The sequence below is a fragment of the Scleropages formosus genome, chromosome 10, assembly GCF_900964775.1.
Source record: "Scleropages formosus chromosome 10, fSclFor1.1, whole genome shotgun sequence".
NCBI lineage: Eukaryota > Metazoa > Chordata > Actinopteri > Osteoglossiformes > Osteoglossidae > Scleropages > Scleropages formosus.
Window position 1 is genome coordinate 18,491,180 of NC_041815.1, and position 22,988 is coordinate 18,514,167.

Here is a 22,988-nt window from a genome sequence, read left to right on the forward strand (position 1 = left end):
CCGTTCTGCAAGACTATAATTTCCTTTTTTTTATTTTACTGTTTAATAGATAAGTCGTTCTGGGGAATTTGTGTTCTTAATACTACTGGTGTCTTTGACTGGAATATACTAGTCAAACAAAACTGCATGCTTTCCGTGTTTTCTGTTCGTTTAATTTTTCAAAATGTATTTTAGCATGAAAAATGCTCATACGTATTAATTACTACTCTATGAACAATAAAATAACTTTGATGTGTTTTATAATTCAGTCCTAATGTGTTTATTGACATCGCACCTCAGCTGTTCCACTTTCTTGTCGGCTGCAAACAAAAAATACACACCATGCTGTATCTTAAAATCATTGTAATGTTTTTATCAAGAATCACAAAGGAGGTTATATTAAAAATGATTTTTTTTTTAAACTTCTGGCAGCCTAATATGATATGAAAAAATGACGCGTTGACGCTGAGGTAGTGAACAAAACGTAGCTGGGCTGTTAAAATAAATATCGTTCAGCTGGGTTTTGCTCGATCTCTTTACGGTTGCGGTTTTATCGGTCGCTTGAGGCTCCGTCTTTGCTTCGAAAGGAACGACGCTCTAGCTGCGCTCGTTCGTTCGCTCGTTTCGCGCCTCTTCTGCCGGGTTCGTGTTCGGGCTCCCCGGCGCGTTCTGGTTCTTCCTTCGCGCGCGACGATTTTTGAACCACACCTGTGAAAAACAAAACGACACACGCAAAAAATGTTTTCACAGGAAATAAGATGCCCTCGTTCGAATATGCAGCATAGCAAAGAACAGAATGAAGTTTTGTTGTCATTAAGGGGCCAGCGATCCTTACCCGGATTACCTCGTGCGAGAGCCCGGTGCTTCTGGCCAGTTCTTCGCGCTCATCGGGCGTCGGATAGTCGGTGCGGCTGAAGAGCAGCTCTAGCTGCTGGGTCTGAATCTCCGTGAAGACTGTCCGGCTTCGACTACGGCTTCCCCTCCGAGGCTCGGCGGCGTGGGGCAGGTAGCCGTACTGTGGTTGAGGCACTGAAAATTTTTCATCCAAATCATTTTAGACACACGTACCTCTTTTTTCAGTGAGAGAACAGCGTTTGTAGTTCAGTGCAGTGTCAATTTATAAAATGGGGTTATCTTTTTTGGTAGTTTCATTAAGTTAATTTCTTACAACTTCACAGAAAATTCTATCGCTGGTATTTTGAGGCAATACACACACTATAACACAATACAAAAAAATTCCAAATTAGTATAACTGCTTGGAAGTGAAGCTTGTGCATTTTTCAGCCACTTTGAAATCCCGCGTAGGCCACAATGTGCAACAGAAAATGTACTCATGGTGAGCAACCAAATACAAACAGAGATGAAATAACATTACAAATAATCCACCCCAGACACTCAACCCGCACAATTCCGAAAAGAATGAACACAACATATCGTACACTTATTAAACGTTACTAAAACAACGCACACAGTACGTGGCAAAGGATGATGGGAAGGGTCCCACCACTCAGTTACAATGCAGTACACAGTTCCCTAACAGTACTGGATATTGGAACACTGGGGATAACATTAAAACCAGATAAATCAATTTTTGTTTTTTTTTTTTTCCAACATAAACGTAGAATGCGTTGTAAGGTGCACTGAACAAGAAAATGATCGCACTGGTTTTTCGACTGCTAATCAGCATAACCGCATTAATACTAGAGTAATGATTAATTTAAAGGAAACGTATAAAACTAGATAGATAGATAGATAGATAGAAAACTAACCTTCACCGTCGAGGAATCTCCATGGCTGGATGCCGCTGCAGGGCACAGTGAAATCCACTGGGTAACAGAGGAAGGAAGCGACCCCACAACATCCAGCAGCAGCAGGCCTGCAGCAAGCAGGTGTCTGGGAATGAGTCCCCCGGCCGCCGACAGCGGGAGGGACCACAGCGGTGTAAAAACTGGGATAGCTTACATCCACTGGATGCTGAGCCCGGTACAGGTGATCATCGCGGACCCCATTGTACTGAGGAGTCTCATCTGAAGCTTTACTTCTCAGAAGATACTCAACGGAGAAGTTGGAGACTTCTGGAGATCCCATATTACCCCCAGGAGTTTTGCAGGAGAAGGTGAAGCTCCGAAGCTCGGTGTCTAAAACTGCTGCTGTGGGTCCAAAAGTGTCTCTGCCTGAAACGGGACAGCGGGGCCTTTCGCACGTGTCGCCCTCCTGAGTTGGGGTCCGATGCGATGCTGCATATTGTTATATATACCTCGGTCTAACTTCAAGAAGAAGTGTCTCAGACAAAAGATCACAGAAGAAACATTTGAACCGCTGCCGCGTGCAGTTTGATCAATCGCATGTAAAGCGCTAATGTGTTTTGCTTAACAAAAGAACAAGACGCGGTGATGTGTTTGAAGAGCGGCATCAAACAGAAGGTACTTTTGCCTAAAAGGACTTCGGAATTCTGAAGTAACGATGTACACATCAATTCATCTTGAATTATTCCAGTTAATTTATCTATAAAGCAATCATTCTGGACACATGCAGGGCAAAATAATATGGAGAAACTTTTTTTACATGATTGCCAAGACTGAATCCAAAACAAATGAGATTTTGCGCCCTCAGATCGCTTTAAACACATGCAATCTCATACATAGTATGTGTAATTAAAGTCAAATATCATTTTCAGTTTCTCGTAATTGTTTATTATAGGCTACTTCTTTTTCTACTCTGCATCGGATATTTAGTTTCTGAAACATACACCAATGGCATTGCCAAACGACGAAACCAGCGCTTCAATAATCAATTTGGTTTCTTAAAATGTATTTTTAACTTCAGTATTAACTGCATCGCTTTAAATATCACCTGGAACAAAATATAACAAAGGGATTTAAAAAAAAAAACTTTCAAGCAAACCCTTTTTCCTTGTACAGACAATACATTTTATTTCCAACTAAACGATCGTATTGGAACACCAGAAATAGACGCACATGTGTAGTGTAGCAAAAATCACTTTTGGAACCAAAGAGCATTAATATGTCATGTTTCTTTTTGGAAGCTTTTATTATTATTATTTGCTCTTTGCACGGTTTTGGTCAGAGCATGCGAAGATGTTTAATGCTTGATATCCAAAAAAGTACTATGTAACCTTTTGATCAAACGAAAGGCTCGCTGAGAAGTTTTGATTCTCTTAAACAGATTAAGACGCGAAGCCAGTGCTCTGATCCAGATGACTTCAGTCAGACCACTTTTCCATTTCTTTCGTGCTTTAATGTTCCGAAATGTTTCCTCCATCCATTGATCCACTGATTCATTGATCTGACCGACAGTGAGGGTGACTGCGACTGGATACTGTATTCACTGATGAAAGGTACGTGTGGTTTGTTTCTACTGTTCTTACAGACAAATAAAATAAATGGGGAAAAGGCTCCTAAATATTAATTTAGTAGTGAGATGTATATAGTATAATATAGCCCACCCGAACGAGCACATATGGAATCATTTATTACCATAGAACTTCAACATGTCACAAGTAGGTGCAAAAATTCTACTGATATTTATTAAAGACACTAGATCTCAGTACTTGCAGCTGTACAGTAAATATGTTAAAAGCCAAATTTAATTTCAAGCATTCCTTTTAAAACCGAACTGCTGTAACTGCTGAGGTCTTTGCTGTCAATTGGAAAAGATTAGGAAATTAAGTACATAGTTTCTGGAAGTTACCAGCTTCTTCAAGGAATGGTGTAAAACCTATGGATCATTTTGTAATTTATTACTTTAAAGAAAAACAGAAAATATTCTCTCACATTTGATATGAAAAATGGATTTCCCTATGAAACCAAGCAATGATTCTCTCTAGATTCTTCCAATGTTATTAATTTATCATACAGAACTGATAACTTTGCATTGATTTTGAAGGGACGAATAACCTTACCAGGATATGATTCTGAAATTCACTCCAAGAAACCCCATATACCATATAAATACCATTTACTATATAAATCTGAATGCAGTGTGATGTACAGTAGATGAATTATGTGAAATAGGAGAGGGCATGTGTGTTTTCAGTCTTGAAATAACCTGATTATTCCAATCAAACATGTTTTTAAGAACATTAATGGTTTTCTTAGATGTGGTTTCAGGCTTGCAAATAAAAAATATAGTGCCATTTCAGTCATTCTTTTGTGAAAGATGAATGTTATGCCTAAATTTTCATTGGTGTATTTCCATAATTTCAGTTTTTGTTTTATTTTTTAAATAATTAGGGCCCTTCTGCAGGGAATTTATGAAGTATGTAGGCCATTAAAAAAGGGAAGGGCTGCAGTCAGTATGGTACAACTAAATTCTCTTCTTTTATTCACTAAGGGAACAAAGAATATGGGATAAATAAAGTTCTCAATATCCTCACTTAAAAAAACTGAAAACTATTTAAAATTAAGGAGAAAGGATTGCAGACACTTGTAATGTGTATTCTTGATTGTTTGTCATTCCAAAAATATATGTTGCAGATGATATCTAATTATATATTTAAAAATTATTTTTAAAATTGAAGAAGGAAAGTTAAAAAGATTGAGCTAAGGTAATATATGAAATTAAATATGTTTGTTTAAATCAGACATGGAGAAATGCAAGTGCTCAAAAAGGGGAAATATTTAAAGTACAGATTTCCAAAAAGACCAGACATAGTAGGAGCAGAATATGAGGTGCCTTAAGCAGAATTTGGTAATGTGAATCACCAGTGCAAATAGGCCTTATTTAAGTGTTCTCTGGTCATCGGAGCCCTGTGAGGTCCCATGGAATCAAATGCTGGAAGAATCCAAAGACTGAAACTGAACATCCTCACATTGCTCAAGTCACACTTTCCTCTGAAAGTAGAGTTGTCCTCTCTGAAAGCATTTGAATAATCGGATACAGGTATACAGAACGGTCCCATCCAGTTAACAAGGATCACACACATTAGTAAGACAATACCTGCTTTACTGCTCTTGCTTTAAAGTCTAAATCAAAGGCAAATTGTCTTGATAATATCTTTTAAAGCTATTTTTGAAATGAACAGTGATTCTGTCAAACTGCATTCATCATTCTGGTTTTTTCCTTTTAGTCAAATTTTAAAATTCATGCACAAACACTGCTATGATCATTCATAACTGCCCCGTTGTCAAGTTATGTGTTTTTGTCTGTTTTAAAGCAAATTTTCCCAATATTATACATTTATTCAGTGACAAGCTAAAACATGTCACTTTAAATGCTTAAGACACCTCTCAAAATCTGAGTGGTATAACTCAGTAACTAAAAAGAAGTCTCACTCATCCAGTGGCATAACAGCTTGCCAGATGTTAATACAATATGAATAACTGCACTCAGAGCAGCTACACATAAACAGTGGGGGGGGGGGGGGGGGGGAGTGACCTCCGTGTACGAACAGTCAGTCAGACAAGGCGGTCAGTCGAAGGCCAACAGCGTTTGATGAAGTCAAGGCAGAGCACTAACACTAGAGGGCGACATTGTGCCAAGTAACATCTAACAAATCATTATAATGATCAATTATAATCAAACAATCAATTATAATCTAAATGTTCGCGTTGTTTCACGGCAAAATCACTTGGGGATTCAGGCATTTGGAATGTTAACTATCCTAGTGAATAAAAAATAATATAACAAAAAGAAGAATTTTATTATTTTACTATTTTATTCAGCTGATGCATTTGTTTAAGGTCACTTAAAATGCATGTTTTTTTCAGAATAAATGCATGCGACCAAATTACAAGATGCCTACTCAACTGATACTTTTACCCTAAGCAACACCTTCTTATACAGCTCTGTACTGACTGCATCAATTTATTGTTAGAATTAATCTCAGTTGTGCAAGGTCCATCCTTTCAAAAGGTACTCTACCTTTCCCTGTTACATTAGCTTTATAAATTCAGAGTTTAAAAGTGTAGTAATACCAGTAGCCTATATGGGGAATTTTTCTGCCACACCATACCTTCATCTCACTTATATCTGTTCAGTACTTGACTGTATATTGTGTTCGGTCTCAGGAAGGAATATTGCAATTATAGTCCTTCACTTGTTGCAACAGCTCACAACCAAGAACCAATTGTTTTACTGATGTTTAGCATGTCCAGGATGCGTTTTTATCCTATTATCTTTTTGTTTTATGCTATCTTTTACAATTGGGTGATTGCAAAATATAGTTGTACCTCTCCCGGGATACAACCAATGACCGCTAGGTAAAAACATTTCCATGACAGTGCAATTTTAAATATGTTTTTAACATTTTAATATATTCAAACTGAGTAAGTTAGGCCTCCTCATGAGAGATCGATATGAAACATGAGAACTGTTCAACTGCAATGATGTTTATCAATAAATATGAAATTTTAATTTAGCACTCACACGCAAAAGACAACATTTTTAAGATAAAATGTTACAAATCATATCCTCCCGAGACATGGAGAAATACAGCATCTAGATGTATTTCAAGGATTTAGGAAGCTGCCCAAGCCCCAACCAACCCCAACATTTCGAATGCATAGAATTCCCTGTATAAGGTACATCGGGAGTATTATACAGTATCTTGTGTAGTTTGTGTTCTACATTTACAAATGGCTCCACTGCAAAGACAGAAATCAATGGATGGCTGGGTCGCAGGTACCTCGAGGCTCGAGCAAATCAATCAATGGAAAGGACAGGTAGCTGCTAGGTTAACACGCAGGTGCATCGCGCCGTCTGTCGTTCCTCCCGGCCACGAGCGATCGCGCTTCCGAAATAACTGCGGAAACACGAAACTGTGCCTTCACTGCTCTCATATAACACTTTAAACGTTGCAAAAGAAACTTCGTTTTGCCACACGTCGTCGTGCGCGCGCGCCCCAACCACCTTCCGCAGGCCGCGTTACAGCCAGGTAGGTGCTGGCGCGAGCGCCGCGGAGGCGTGGCCTCAGCCTACCTGCCCAGGGTCCCTTTTACGTGCTCGCACCTAGAGGCGAGAACTTCGGCCCGTTTCTAAAAAGTTAGGTTTCGTTTCGCTCTGCGCAAACGGCCTCTGAGGAAACGGAAGGCCGCACAACGAACGAGAGGAAAAGGTGAGATTGACTGGGGACTGTCACTGTTCCTCGCTTACCGCTTCACAGTTTGAAGCCCTAGATGATGGAGCTACAAACTGAGGGAAATAATTTACTCGGTCGGTAGGAAAGCGCCGCTTCTTCTGCTCTGGCGCTCGCGCGCAGCCCAGTGGAAGCCGTGAGTTCAGACGCACCGCTGAGTGTCGAACACTGAGGTACTTCGTCAGGTCAGTTAGTTACTGCGAATTCTTCAGTCCAGGATCATGGCAGGAGTGAAGTACCAACGCAAGCGTCTCTCTCATGCGAAATTGTTACTCGTTGTAATCTGTTTTTCTCTCGTCTTTCTGATTCTGAAGAAGAACGTGAACGCCGGCGGTGTAGTGTAGTGCAGAAGAACTGCTCCTCTGGTGTATATACGGTTAAAAACCGCACGTTTGAAAGCTAATTAATGGGTTAAAACGCAGGTGAAGCGCTCCGGTAGGGACGGGTACTTTAGTTGTGGCGAACTGAAAGGGATGGCAGTAGCAAAAGAGCAGGCCTGCCATCTAACTTCCACAATAGGCAGCGGGGAACCGGTTTTGAATACGTGCGAGCTGCCAGACCGAAGGGAACGTGACACGCACGGGCTGTCCGTGTGAGAACATAGAGACGCGCATCGTGGCCTCGGGTTCTGTTTTCCTCTCTGCGAGACGTGGCACGTGACCCTGTGCAGAGACACACAGGCGCTGTTGTGCTCTCTGTTCTTTCCTGGGTGGGAGCTGCACACTAGAGCTCTGTTCCCGTCCTCCTGCGTTCAACAGGCTCGATTTGCTTTTTAGAGGAAACATTTCAAACTTGTATTAATGTAGTTTTTAAGTCTGGAATCTTTTTTTATTATTTTATTATTTTAAAGCTGAGATGTTTGTCCTGTTTGTGGAAGTATCTGCCATTCACCAAAGTGCTGCCCACGAAAATTAATCTGAAGCTGTATGTCTAATGAGACAAAGTTGTAATTATGTTCCACCTGTTACTGTAGGTTTATCCATTTCATTAATAGCCTGTATACTAGTCTGGTGCGATTCCTATAAGCACGTGCATAAAGCAGTCATTTTAAATAAAGATTATATGCTATAATATTATTATGCTGGTTATTCCATTTGTATTGTTTGAGGGATGTCTGCAGAATTTAGGTTAACATATTGTTTTAGGTTTCTCTAAATGTTTGTATTGTATTAAAGGTGGCACTTGTTAAAGCAGGTGTTATTTCTAAGTCTACATTATGTAAAAGTTCATGTGTGAAATTCATCAGTGAAATTTTAAGCATACACAGAATGCCTGCGATCAGGACTGTGACGCTGTTGTTCAAAGCAAGTATTGGTATCTCTTGTCCAAGAGTATGATGGTGTTCCCCTTACATTCGATTATGCTTTTTAAAAGTTATTGTGAAGTGAGGCAATTCACCTAGTGTTTTGGAAAATTTGATAAATATCCTGGACTGTTTCCATTTTTTGCAAAATGGACCGTTTTCTTGGTTTTATTTTGGTTCTTTGAATGTTTAAAGAAATGTGTGGTTTGGGTATAGCTTTGGGCATTTACAGTACAAAGTTATTCTTAGTTTAATAGAATATCAACGGGAGTGTATCAACATTAATACCCACAGAGCACTTTAGCCATTGTGGATAGGCCTATAATTCTGCCATCCCTCATCTGACTTAACATAAATGTGCCCTGTGGTATCCAAGTTTAATCTGATGTGATATGAGTTATACAAATAATTACATACAAGGATTATTAAATCTATACTGGAAGAGATATTTGTGAAAAACAGATTTGTTGAAACTCAAGTCTGTTCAGGTTGGTGTCTTTCATTATAATGGGCTGGAATTAGAGCCCTCCAGATTTCAGAATATTTTAATTAAGTGAATTTGTAAACCAGGAGTTTTCAGATTGTGAAAAATAACCTGCAGCTATTAAAACAACTTGAAGTTCAGTGGCTGAAGTTGAAAGAGGGCTCTGGTGAAGTTTTTATGAGCATCATACCTTATTTAAACTTAGTTGTTTCAGTAAAATGTCAAGCTTTTCAGACTATTTGTATAAACAGTTTGGGACTCCACTTAGTACTGTCCTGGATCATAGGACGTTGATCTGTAACAGCTGGGATGTCTAAAACTGGATCACATCTGTATTGTGGGAAATGGTTTTGGCCTTTGTGTGTATGTACATATTCAGTTACGCACACAGATATTATGTGAGCAGTCAGGACCTGATCCCAGTCACGCAAAAAGAGAGACCAAGAGTCCTTGGGTTATTAACAATATGCTCAGGGTCACAACCTCCTTCCTGTGTGAGATGATGGAGTTTGATTCTTGCAAATAGTTTTCTCATCTGGTTTTATTATATTATTATGAAAGTCCAAGTCAGGATTCCTCAAGGTATGTGTGTGATTGTCAGGATAACAACACAGAAGTGAACAGATCCACTTGATTAAACTGTATCATCACATTCTGTGCATTATTCATTTCTGGGAATCTTCCAAAGTGTTTTAATTGCCTTAATTGTGTATATTATTCTGCTTAAAGACACTTTGTTTTCTTCCTATCCCCCCGGTATGATTTGAAAACATTTTCTGTTTTAAACTAAAAGGAATCCATGTTATTTAAAACATGCAAAATTCGGCAGTTACACATGAGCCATGGAGATATATATATATTTAATTTGTTGAAATTAATGTGTGAAATTCAGCGGAATGTGCAACGTCGGATACCTTTTTCAGAAGAAGAAACACGAGTAGTTTCCCCGTTTCCACGTAGTGGAAATGTAGGGCGGCGCTCAACAGCGCCCCCTCGCGGTTCAACAGCAATCATGGTAAATTGTCAATTATGCATTGCAGGACTTTCAGAGTCAACCTGCTGTCGGAGCAGAATGAAAGTGTAATATCGGTCGCTTTAGCGAAATACGTCAACGAAGGAAATACTTTAGTGCAGAATGTGACAGGTACATCCCCGCTCAGATTCGGATTTCCATTTGGGTTCACAGTCACTATATATAATACTGTGTATACAGTTTGATCTGAAGCCCTTGCTTGAGCGGGTTTTCTGTGTCGCAAACACAGTAAATAAAGTCAAAGATGGCGAAACTCTTCACGGCAGAGGTCGGCCGGGTTCAAACAAGACACTTGTTTAGTATTACTTCAGGGCAGCACCTCTGTCCAGGCGAAGTATTGGTACTACCGAAATAAAATGACACACACAATCACACATTCTAAATGGTGGAAAGGTGCAAACGATGATAATCCGTAAAACTCGCCATACGTTTCTATATATAAGTGGAGGTTTGCACAGATAATCATAATACAGTAGTAGTGTAACACGCCGCGAGCGCAGAGACGAGACCTGCTACAGCCGAGAGCTCGGAGCAGCGACACATACGGAGTGACTTGTATGCCGCGAGAGCGCGCACCGTGTACATTGTACCGTACTGTACCGTATCGTACCGCATTACAGCGAACTGGAGCGTAATGTCCTCGCTCTGAAACGGAACGTAACCGCAGTTGCACCGCTGCTGTGTTAGTGGCTTTATTCGCTCGTCCTCCAGAAAACACACATGTTGAGTTGAGCTGTACGTAACATGATCGATGATGCCCTAGGTTACCGAATTGACAATATTTTTATTTACTCTAACTAACTAGCTATGCGCCAATTATGATACCTGCCATGATAATCTGTGCCGAATTTTAACCTTCTCCGTTTATTTGGAACCGAAATGTCCACGCGTTCCAGAACAACAAGAAACCACTCCAAAAAGCTTTACTTAAAACAATTTAAAAAGTTGAAGTACTACAGGCCCGGCTGCGGTATCGTCCTCCGAGTCCTTCCAAGCGTGGATAAAGAAATATAAAAACCGCTGGAACAAAAGAACGGGGCTTAGTTTCAACATATAAGGATACTAGACATTTGTTTGGGAAAACTGCCCTTTTCTGTCCCCGAGGGCTCTGTGCCGCAGCTGGTGCTTTTGTGCTGCTCCTGCCTTGCTTTCGTGTGTGTGTGTGTGTGTGTGTGTGTGTGTGTTGTCGAAACGCCTGGCTGCGCTGAGCCACACACACCGCCGCGCCGACGCCATTTCCCCGTCAGAGCCCGCAGCCTCTGTCGGAGAACACAGCGGTCTGACCGGTGCGCGCGCAGCTAGCTCGCCCCCGACCTTTCATCGGTTCAGTCATCTTCAGAAAAGACACGTTTAGACACACCACTTTCTTTTATAACATCTACTGTGTTCTCATTCACGTCCTTCGTAGAAATTCGAATGGAGATTGTAAAGGGTTGTGATGCGTAAACAACAGCGCCATCTTGTGTTCGGCGAATAGTTCGTCCTTGGCCTGAGGGACACCACAGTACGACGCGGTCTCACGTGAAACGTCGGTGTCTTTAAGAGGACCGAACATAACGCGACTACCCCTCACGATTTTACTTAACGGAGTTTTTTGTTTTTTTTTTTTTAACCTTATGTCTCCGTTTTTACAAAAGTGGTTTTTAAACTTTTCTGACGCCACATCGGGGCACCTCAAACCTACAAGACACCCTCCACTCAGAAAAAGATGATGATGCATTGATTGCCTAGTACTGCATGTACATTAATCATTGAGTTTGTTCTTTTTTTTTTTTTCTCTGATGATATTGTATCTATACTCATGTGAAATGTATTTGTGCATCTGATAATTCATGGCAATTCATCTAGTGGCTCATTTCTGCGGTATTGCTGACCACTCTTTCTCGCTGTTGCTTAGGATAGAAGTCCTTTGTGTGCATGATAAATAGTAAAAGCTTCACTACTGTGTTTGTTTTGTGCACCTTTGGGAACTGCTGGTGTCTAGTGGTTAAAGAGCCTCTTGCTTTATATCATGTATCTTGTCAACTGAATAATGTCAGTTCCATCCTTAGTCACATATTGTAAAAGTGGCTACTGTATTCTTTACACATTGGTGTACCGGTTAAGTATAAAACATAATGAGAGATGCTCAGTGGAGCAGTGCTGAGTGTCTACTGCACGAAAATTTTAAATCATTAATGAACAAATCAAGTTTAGGAGTTTAACCAAGGTTTTCGTGCTTCTCTGGGAATGGGGACTTTTTCTGATGAATAGCAGACTAACTGCGCACACACTGCTCCTAAATGACTTTATTACTTGTTGGAATATTGCTGAAAATTCTCTGAACGCTTCAAACTTTACGTTGAAATAAAGACACAAAGTAGTATTTCATGAGTTGAATATGCAGATCATTAGTCTGCTTATAGATGTCTTTAAATACATTTTCAGCAAATATGAAAATTGGATAGATATGTAACATACTATAACTTTTGTATTATGTGCAGTTGATGTTAACTGGAGACAGCCATGTTCACTTAAGGTAATAAAGATTGTGAAAGTTCGGAAGGTGTCAGCTGAAAAACAACCTGGAATGTAAGAAAGATGTTTTGTTACTTTATAAGTTTAGCATGATGTGTCTTGGACCAGGAAAAGACACAATTATGTCTAGCATTCTTGTGATCCTGAGTTTTCCCATCTTATTTGTTGTTTATTTTGTAATGACCTGTTGTGCAGCAAGACACACTGTGCTTGCTTCGTTTAATATATCAAGCAACTGATGTGGGATAGTCACATTTAAATGTCATCCATGTTATTCTTGCAAAACTTCTATACGCCTGTGTTTTGAATCTGAATCTATCAGTGTTTGTGCTTTTTTAATAGAAATAAAATAAATGAGTCAAACTCAATTGATGTGTAAAGTAGGTAAGTTAGATAATTAAAGATGTTTATTCCATCTTAATACATATATTTCATCTCACTTCCTTGTGTCACCAGTGTTTTTCACAGTTAGTACTGAATTCTATTCTGCTGAACTATGTAGTGTTATTAGCCCCCACCTTATTCACCCCCAGTGATTTACACTGCTAGATGCACTACTTGTAATGAGTCGCTCATCCATATAACCAGTGGAACACACTTTTTCTTTCTGTCACTCTCACACACACAACAGGTAACTTCAGAGTCATCAGTCTACCTGAACAGCATCTCTTCACACTGTGGGAGGAAACGGGAGTACCCAGTAGAAACCCACACAGACGTGGGGAGAACATGCAAACTCCACACAGACCGAGCAGGATTCAAACCCATGTCCTCTCACACCCCTCAGGCATTATGAAAGAGCAACACTACTTGCTGTGCCACATTTCTTATTTCAGTAAACCATTTGTATTCCCTTAGCCAGAAGTTGTGCTTCATATGTTTTTGATAGAGAGTGAAACCCAGCATGTACCTTGACCTTCTTTATTTCCAGAAGCAGAAAATACATTGTGTGTCTCAGGGTCATGGAGTAACCCCAAAATTCATCTAGATGAGGCAATGCCATGGTACTGCAGTTTATTTCCTTAAAGGGAGTTGTTTAATCAGTCATTTTTTTTGAATTTCAGAGAGGTCTAAAAACTTAATGGTTGCACTTAGGACCCTGGGGTTATCAGTTTAGAGTGGTGTGATTTAAGGGCTCTATGTACAAAGAGTATTTTGTTGCCTTTTTTATTTAATATAGGGAAGAAATCAGGCGAAAAGTCTACAATTACGGAAGTTTAAAAAAAAAAAAAAAAAAAAAAAAAAAGGTGTACTCGGTTTCCAAACAATTATGATATAAGGATGGAATCTTGGCTTCTGAGCCAATAAATAGTTGTTTTACGTGAAAACGTGAAGGCTAAACAAATCTGGGATATAACCTTTCTGCTTCACAAAGGATATATCTTAGACATTATGGGTAGAAAGTGCTAAGGGGTAAAAGGTGCAGCAAAAAGGTTAGGAAGAAAGCAAAGGGTGGCAAATTTGGAGTTATGCAGTCCAGAGAGGCATTCATAAATTAAGAGTGACTTGCATAAAAATAGACATTTGACAGGTGTTTATAGAAGGACATAAGCAAAACAGCTTGTGGATTTATTTAGGTGCCATCTGGGCCTGTGACAAACCTGCCATTGCATTGATGAGGAGGGGCGATGTTTGTCACTTGTGGAGTGATTGTGCCTGAAGGCCTTCCATTTGTACAATCTCCTCCAGAATATTAGATGGCCATTGATGACCCCGTGCTATTGCTACATAACTGTATTTGACGGGCTGCCACTCTGTGTACCATCAACAAGGCCTCAGTGTTTTGTTCCTAGAAGAGCTCTCTCAAAGAAACTTTGAAATGAGGGATCACATGTATTTGGGGAACTTCTTGCTTTGGGACTGCTTCATAAACTGGTTTGGCTAATTTTCGACATATTGCATGTCTTTATTCTACCAATACAATGCAATGTGTGACTTCCCAGGAGGATCTCAAAGTATGGTAACAGGTGAAGTGTATGAGTATAGTGAATGGAAATAGTTAATGTACAAAATTTAAGAAGCAACCTACTTAATGTTCTGTTATCCATTCAAATTTGTGCTGCTCTTACCACTCACCTTTTTAGTGTGTGTGTATACACACACATATACTGTATATACAGTATGTTTTTTCATGAGTTAAATCTCTATATTGAAATTTGAGTAATTTTTTAATAGCAGTAATTTCACTTGAGCAATGTTTTTGACAACCCACTTCTCAATTTAACAAACAGAACTAACAAGCTCCTTAGCTATTAATGTAAGCTCTTTACATGTAGATGTTTTTACTTAATTTAATTTATTTGTATGTCCCTTCAGCAAATTTGCACTCTATAGGTTTTCTGTGTTGGAAACAAATCATGCTTTATGTGGAATGAGTGATCAGAGAATGTAGATTTTTCTTGCTCTTCTCTGACTGACTGGTCGTTTTAAGACTTGGCCACATGCCATCTTGTTGTATTGACTTTTGCCCCTTATTAACAGGTGGAGCCAGCAATGCCAATATGTCTGGGATGATGCAGTTCTCAGTGGGAGTCATGCCGGGTTGCCAAGCAGACAATCTGCCCTGCGCAACAGGAAGTGATGTTAAGTACAGAGAAGATGAGAAATTGGCATCCTATCCAGCAGAAAGCCCCGAGAGAGCCTTGACTGGGGTGAATTTGTACCTGGAATCTAATGAATCTGTTAACAGATGTGTCTGGTAAGTAGCTTTCAATGTACTAGTGATGGCTAGGCAGTTTGTACATTATTTATGTTTACTTTGCCTTGCTATCCTTCCTCTGAAGTCTAGAGAAGAAGTGGATACTGTGGCATGAATTCATAAAGGATCACTCCTGCTTTACTGACTGGCTACAGCTGGCTGAAAAGTCAGCAAGAAGACCACGTTCTGCTGTCATCCTTTATATCACTGCAAAAGAGGACCTAAAGAGATATCAGGTAGATTGATGGTTAAATTGACTTTCCTTGCACAGTAAACCTCAATCTAAAAGGCTTTCACAAGTTTTTGTTTGCTTATTAAGTTAATTTAATGTAATTATAATAGTTGACCTTCAAGGCTGTGAAGTGATATTGCATTAGTAATACAGGACAGCTTATCTGAATTGTAAGCCTGTCTTCAAATAATCTGTCAGTGTAATGCGTGCCATACTGGAGAGTTGGGCCGCATGCCAGGGAGGAAACTGGTCGCCAGATGGAGGTCCTGTTTAACAGGCCTCTTCTGAGCCCTGTCAGAGAACCCATTCTGGTTCAGCGCTAGCTGAACCTTACTAGCTGCTTGATTGTGTCGCTGCTACACCAGGACTTGCAGGTTGAAATCAGAAGCCGTCTGGCCCAGCTGGATAGCCTAAATGAGCAGCACCGTGTCCTGGCCCAGCACTTCAGGGGAGTCATGGCCCATCGGCTCACCAGCATGGTGCTTGACTCCAGTCGGCGCTGGGATGTCCTTAGCAAAACTGTGGAAAATGCTTGCCATTCTCTCAAGGTACGGTTACGTCCTGCTTTATGTTGAATCAAGTTAACAAAAAATCTCCAGGATTAATACACTTGCAGACAAGTTGTTAGTGTTTTTGCTGTTTGGATGAATTGTTTTTTATTCATGCTGGCTGTATGAAGTAGGTTTATTTCATGTTTTATCTTTTGTTAGAAGAAGTGTCAGTTGCTTCACAGTTGTCTCACAGATGTTGAGTGACACGGAAGAGGAGATGGTCACAAGGTTATCATTTACTCCTGTTGGCATTGAAAATACATGCCTTCATGTAGGGTTTCAGTCTCATACCTGGTTATGAACTCATTATGTCCCTTTACATGTAGAAGATAAGTCTGACTAGGTAGTCTGATGTGTTGCATCCACTCCTCCTGGCTATGCAGCTCAGACTCCCAAATGACATACAATATGCTGACTTGTTCTAAGAGTTCAGCAGCTTTGACTCAAGGACAACCTCTCTTGCTCAAAACTGACAATTCTCTCTGGTGGCAGTTTGCAATTTTTGACCCACCACCTCCCTTACTTCCAGCACTTTGTGGCCCAAAGGGAGGAGTTTGAAAGCCAGTGTGATGAGATGGCCATTTGGCTGGCTGACATGGACCTGCGGTTGACAGAGGTGGAACACTTCTCAGGGAAGGACACTTATCAAAAGATGCAGCAGTTGCAGGTATGGAAAAGAAGATTGCTACTTGGACAGGATGGGACTTAAATTTTGTGTATGTGTCTGTGACCAGTGATCTAGCATCCATATGGTTTCATATACACATAACAGGGTCCCAAATGATAAATTGGATTGGCTAATAGCTTTAGTACACCAGCATTTTTCCTGTTATGTGGTCGCTGTACTTCAGTAAATCTGTGCATACACTCTGAAGTACTTCCAGTATGATGCTGATGGGCCGGACCAGCCTTCCCAAGCCGAGTATTTACAAGGCTGCTATTATTATTGTTGTTGTTGTTGTTGTTATTATTATTATTATTATTATTATTATTATTATTATTATTATTATTATTGGTGATATATATTAAAGTGTCTGATTAAACTTGGCATTATTTTGCACATTACTATTATGCAGATATTCAAGGTGTATTCATTTCTGACTTGAGGCTACTTTGTTCTGCAACTAGAGCTTCCAGGAAGCAGTGGGAGGGAATGTCGTTCGTCTAAATAAGCTTCTGGAGAGAGGTGAGGCCCTTATTCAGCACTGTGAGCCAGCAGATGCACAGGAAATTGAGGAATCGCTTCAGGAACTCCTACTTTACTGCATCCGGGTGTTCGAGGGGGTGGGCAGGCTACACACCCGACTGCTCAGCATGAGATTGGTATGCTATTGGACATATCACTTTAATTCATTATATATCAATCTCTCTTCATCTCCTCTTATAGCCTGGCTTTCCTCACTGATAGGATACTGTTGCTTTTATATTTGTGACACGGTGCTTGTGTACCAGTAGTAACCTTTCTATTAGTCTGCTCTTTAGCCTGTTTACTCTTGCCTACTTATTTTCTAAAGTCCAAAAAAATGTCCTACTCCTCACCTGTTGGTGATCTGTGCTGCTATTTGCATGTATGCGATAGACTGTGGTCTTATCAAACATATGTGTAAGAAGCTGTGCTGTTCTTAGGTGTTTGAGGAAGACTGGTTGCTAGCCGCTGTTCCTGTCATGACGGACTCCTCCAAGGCTCTGCAGGAGGATGAGGGTATTTTTGAGAAGAGCAGTATCTCTGAACAGTTTGAGCCAAACCACTCAGACAGCATGGATCACCTAGTGTTGGAATGGGACCCCTCTGTGGATATAGGTGGTTCTGTTTCCCATGATGATGCTGACTCAGATTATTCCAGCGCCATCACAGGTAGCCAGTACATTAATGAAATAAAACACTAAGACACTGAGTCCAGTCAATTTAAATCTTTGTTAGCAATTATCACCCCATATATCTCTTAGTAATTATACTCCTGAAACATAAAGTATTCTTACATTGTGAGTATTTTGACATTGAGCTGCAGTGGTTCTCTTCTGAGTATGTAAGTTATAAAATCTGGATCATATCATACGTTGGGTTGTTGTTGTGTTGCACAGGGTTGCACTGGGATGAGCCTGTATCCAGGGATACTACGAGGAGGAGCTACCGCACTTCTAAGGACTCTAGACTAGACATGGCTGAGATGGTGAGCATGAGAGTGTGAGATTTTATTTGGCTGTTCTGTTAATCAGTCAGTAACGGATGTGCCAAAAAAAAGATTCCCACTGGCTGTAACGTATCTATGATACAGTTGCTCCTATTTGTGCAGTTTTTTTTATTATTATTATAAAAAAAGCTTTCAGCTATGCTGCCTCATCGGTGGTCTTCACCAGTGGAGTTTTTTTCTGAAAGAAAACTTATTTAGTAGTTCAGTTTTTTGCACTTAGCACTTTGTTGTGTTTATATTAAAAGGCACACAGTTCAGATTCTCTTGCACTGAAGTGTAAGCTCAACTCTTAATTTTTACAAAACATTAAAAATGCTGTATTGCTGTTGTTAATCTCAGCAATCAGTTCTGGTATGATGTATGCCAAGCTATCAAGTGAAAACATCTTCCAGCCAAAACTTAATGTGTTTTATATACCCTTTTATGCAAGTTTTTTCCACTGATATTTTTGATTTTCGCTCTGTAAAACATGATGCTGGTCACCAGTGTTGCGGGTCTTATTGCTCCTACCTCAGTAAGCAGAGTCTGACTGTCTTTTACATATCTACTGCATTGGTAGAATTTTTATAAATACCCTGTTTATTCCTACAGCTTTTCATTGGCCCTGTTCTAAGAGTTTTCTTAAGATGACATTTAACTTGTATCAAAAGGCCTGTTTGAATAATTAATTTGACTTAGTTAGCCTACTAATTATTGAATATTTTAGCAGAAATATCCAAAGCAATCTATAAGCTGCTCAGGTTAGTCATGTTCTTCTTCAGTCAGTCAAGATTGCCTAGAACTGAAAATTCATTTATTGATGTGCCAGTCTTTATAAGTGCCTGTATTCCTATGTTTGTCCTCAAGGTCTCAGTTTATATCTCAGTTGTGAAACTTACTGAATTCCCTTTGTTATAAAAAGGTACTTCTGTTTTCCTTCTTAAAGTATAATTGTCTTTATATGTATTTTACTGAATTCTTCAGTCCCCCCCCCCCCCCCCTCCTTAGATGTATTAGTCAAGTTAATTAGGTCTTAACCTGCCCAGAGTGCACAACAAGGTCCTCTTTGGTCTGTTCCCTCAGTGAACTCTTCACTGCTATAAGGCAACAATTAGAACTGCATACCTGAAACATTTAAGCAGTAGCCTCCTGATCTGATGATTCTTGATTACAGAAGTTTGGTGAGGTACCATAAGAACAGAGTGACACAAACAGTCATGGCAGACTTGTCATGTTGGATTTCTATGTACGTGCAGCCTGGCTGGTAGAACAGCATTGCGCGTTGTGAATGGCACAATGCACTGACGTCTGCTGTTGTGGCCTAATTTCAGACCGCAGGAAGCAGCATCAGAGAGGCCATCCCAGGTGCCTGTGTGTTGGCTAAGGCCCCAGAGTCCGGTATGTGGGGGGGGGGGTTTTTTTTTTTTTTTTTTTACCACATTCTTCCCACACCTTCCACGTGACCTTTCACTCTGGCTGACAGATGCGATGACCAACTAGGCAACTGCCGCTTTGTCCGTAATTGGTTACAAGAGTTGGATGACGCTAGTTTTTTTTCTCCGCACAAATAATTGCATTAAGTCACGTGATGTAGACACCTTTATCCATCAAAGCTTGCAGTGGCATAGTTTTCTCATTTGCACTTCGACAGAAATGTTTTTGCCATGTGATTTTGCTGCTATGTGATACTGCTGTGCAGTCCAGCTCTCAGGTGTTTCTGTACCATTTCTTGCTGATGTACTAAGGATGACGTTCTTGGTTTCTTACAGAGCAAAACTCCCCAAATGTAACAAATACGTTACATAATGCTGGAGAAGAACCACTTTGCCTAGCAACCCAGACATCCCCCTGGATTGACAGATGCTTTCCTGAGCCAGTAACCTTTGACCCAGACCGTATTAGTGCCTGGTTAGGCCAGACGTTCACACACGGGCCTAACGCCCCAGCAAGGAGCCCCTGTTTAAAAGGTGTCCAGACTGAGTGTGCAGCACAGGTGTGTTGACTTGATGTGTGTCTGTCTTCATCTTGGCTCCTTTTATTTATGAAATATATTCTTGTTTAAATGTTCGAACAAAAGCTTATGTTACAAGAAAGCATAATCACACGAGATGGACTAGATGATATCAGATGCATAAACAGATGTTAATTTGCATAACTTTAAGGACAACTAATCTTTCCAAATTGTACAGAAAGGATATGTCAAAATGCTATTATTCAAACTCAGATTCTTTTTAATCATAAGGGCCAATATATTTTTATACGTTTATTTGGTAGCTTTAGAGGATTGGGAAGATTATAGCCATTTGCAGGCTTTGAGGATGTTCAGTAATTATTAGGAGGCATATTAAATTGTCCAGATTAATGACAAAATGCTACTGGAGTGTAGAGGTTGGCTGCTTTTTGGGCTTTCATTTGAAGCCCTTGGGAGGACAGTCCTATTGCTTAAAATGTCAATAGTTAATGGAATCCATCCTGAATTTGTGATTTGCAGTTTGTCATTATGACAGAAATGCATTCACACAGAATGATGAATGCAGCACTCAATCCATAAGCAGGTCTTTTGTTTTTGCTTGTGTACACCTTTTGTAGTGTTTCAATGACTCTCAGAAAGGTAGTGGAAACCCACTGGTTTGTGTCCATCAGATGCAGTTGTGGCCTCATCCAAACAGAAAGTATGACCCCATACCCTCAGAACTCTGTCAGTGTGACTCTGACTCACTGTGTAGGCAACAATTTTTATTTTATTTTTTTTAAACGAGTGTTGTATTGAAATTTGAGGGTTAGCAATGATGCTTGTCGTCCTCTTTAATGTGATTGAGTTGGCATTGCTCAGAGCTGTTAAAATTCTTCTGTGTCTACCAGTTTCTGAAAGAGAAGGATGACCATCCAGGCATTTCGGAGGATAAGGTCAACATAGAAAATGGGTGAGGGAAATGAAACTGTAGTTTTCACCAATCTATCTTTATTAATCTCAGAATCAGTCTAGACCTAGATGACATTTTAATGGACCCTGGTCTGTTTGCCTTGATTTATTCTCTTATATCTATGCCTTATATTCATGATTAAGTTTGCTGTTGTGCTGCTTTAAGAGATTCTAATAGTTTCCCCATGCCTCAGGTGTTCCTGTGAGTTTTCTGTAAATAGCTTTAGGAGAGAAAATAGTCACATGTTTCCATTACTCTACAGGTTCTGTAGAAGCCATTGATTTTTGTCAGACTTAGGACATTCACATTCTATTTTGTGTGTGCGTGTACACATATATTCCTCAGATTTAACAAGCCATCACCAGGGTTATCAAGGTCTAGCCCATGGCTGCTGGGGGCCTCTCACTTTGCCTGGATGCTGAAGGCCTCAACACTGCTGTATGTTCTGCTGGCTCTGCTGCTGGGGTTTTGGGCCAGCCTCCACCAACCCAGACTGGAGTCCGGCTGTCACCACAGCAGCTCCCTGGCCCGTTCCTTTCACCTTATGTTGCACTACGTTAACGGGCCACCCCCTACCTGATCACCAATATCCCTGCCATCCTGTGGATCCGCCTTCTCGAAAAGGAGCATTTGTCCTACTAACAAAATAAGTGGGTTAGACTCCTTTCTGTTTTGACTTGACTGACACTGTCATGCACTTCAAACAAGAGGTTTTGTGTACTTATATTAGGAATCTGTTAGAACTATGTTGAAAAAGATTGTAAGCTTACCGATATAATGTAGTTGTAATTTTTGTGCAATTGACAAGCTGTTTCAGTCAACGTGTGTGTGTTTTTCAATGTTTTATTATATATCTGATTTATGTTTTAATTGTGTTAAATGTGCAATGTTCCATCATGTCAGCACTGATAACAAGGGTCTCACTCCAAGATTTCCTAAGTAGTGAAATGTCAGCTAATGTGCCTTCAAGACATACTGCCTCAACTTTCTACTATTAAATGAGCTTTAAGATCTGTGCTGTCTGCACAATGCTGATGTATAAGATACTGCTCTCCAGGAGGACTTGTAATGTCAGAAACCCATTAAATATGTCATTGTATATCCTCCTACAAATGTTAATACTTGTCAAATTTCATATTTTATCTTAAAATCAGTATGTTTACTTGGCACAGAAATTAACTCGTAAGAAGTTTGAAATATTGTTTGCACTTCTTTCAGAAGAAATCCTCAGTTTTATAATTAGAACACAAAGTCTTTAGACTAAATGGACTCCATCCCAAAGACCTGATTTATTACTAGCTTACATAACACTTCCTTTTAGAGATGTTGGTTTAGTGGGATTATACACAAAATGGGTGAGACACTTAGCCAAGGTTATTTTGGTCTGCTTTATCTTCTGACTTACAGGTACTTGAAACGCATGTAAATATTCAGCTGTTTTGTACCGTATTGATTTTGCACTGGTAGAACAATGTTTTATAAATTAAAACTGTAAAATGTATGCATCATTGAATAAAAGTATAGTGTCAAAGAATGCGCTTTTTAGTGGAAAGAGCATGAACTAGAACACAGTCTTGATTCTACTTGTATTAATGATGTTCAGAAAGTATGTAGGTTAGCAAGAAAACTGAAGGGTTTTTGTGCAGATTCAAAAGAAATGTATGTCCAAGAATTTCTGAAATTTGGTTAGTAGGCAAATTATTTCAGCTGGTAGAATGAGTGAATTCAGGATGCAAAAGAACTGGAGCAGGTGCCAGACTTTCAGATGTGAACTGAATATCCTTAAACGGAAGCGTTTAACTCTTCCTACCTGAAGCTCAGGGCAGATCCAGACTGACTAAGTAAACAAGCAATGTGTTCATTCAGACAGTCAGTGAGGCAGTAAGGGAATGCAGTTAATCTCTGATGTGCCTGCATGAGAAGGACAGCGGGGACATGGAGAGACACAATACCAATACCATGCAATACCACAGTGGTTGAAAAGGATGAATAGGCATGGA

The 22,988-nt window shown here is 39.9% G+C and overlaps 2 protein-coding genes across 3 annotated transcripts; one reads left to right on the top strand and one right to left on the bottom strand.

Annotated features, from left to right (window-relative positions):
• Nucleotides 1–423: 423 nt before the first annotated feature.
• Nucleotides 424–2,067, bottom strand: dharma. The gene is made up of 3 exons (XM_018742711.2): nt 1,942–2,067; nt 815–994; nt 424–687 (listed from the first exon to the last, which is right to left on the bottom strand). The coding sequence occupies exons 1-3, from the start codon at nt 2,065–2,067 to the stop codon at nt 577–579; spliced, it is 417 nt and encodes a 138-aa protein (XP_018598227.1). The 3' UTR covers nt 424–576.
• Nucleotides 2,068–6,946: 4,879 nt separating this feature from the next.
• On the top strand, nt 6,947–22,449 carry LOC108928698 (nesprin-1). 2 transcript variants are annotated; one of them, XM_029255732.1, is made up of 12 exons: nt 6,947–7,054; nt 14,894–15,110; nt 15,196–15,346; nt 15,708–15,890; nt 16,423–16,560; nt 17,022–17,216; nt 17,520–17,748; nt 17,976–18,064; nt 19,396–19,462; nt 19,834–20,057; nt 20,927–20,988; nt 21,334–22,449. In XM_029255732.1, exons 2-12 carry the CDS (start codon nt 14,914–14,916, stop codon nt 21,566–21,568), a joined length of 1,770 nt encoding a protein of 589 aa, XP_029111565.1. In that variant the 5' UTR covers nt 6,947–7,054; nt 14,894–14,913; the 3' UTR covers nt 21,569–22,449. The 2 variants fall into 2 exon arrangements, with proteins under 2 accessions (XP_029111565.1, XP_029111566.1); XM_029255733.1 differs by having other exon boundaries at nt 17,520–17,595.
• Nucleotides 22,450–22,988: the final 539 nt, after the last annotated feature.

Coding starts and splice junctions, on each gene's coding strand:
- dharma (XM_018742711.2), bottom strand. CDS start 2,067: ATGGGATCTCCAGAAGTCTCCAACTTCTCCGTTGAGTATCTTCTGAGA. Junction 995..1,941: donor GGGCTCAGCATCCAGTGGAT/GTAAGCTATCCC, acceptor CCTCAACCACAG/TACGGCTACCTGCCCCACGC. Junction 688..814: donor TCTCGCACGAGGTAATCCGG/GTAAGGATCGCT, acceptor TGTTTTTCACAG/GTGTGGTTCAAAAATCGTCG.
- LOC108928698 (XM_029255732.1), top strand. CDS start 14,914: ATGTCTGGGATGATGCAGTTCTCAGTGGGAGTCATGCCGGGTTGCCAA. Junction 17,749..17,975: donor TTATTCCAGCGCCATCACAG/GTAGCCAGTACA, acceptor TGTGTTGCACAG/GGTTGCACTGGGATGAGCCT. Junction 20,989..21,333: donor AAGGTCAACATAGAAAATGG/GTGAGGGAAATG, acceptor TATATTCCTCAG/ATTTAACAAGCCATCACCAG.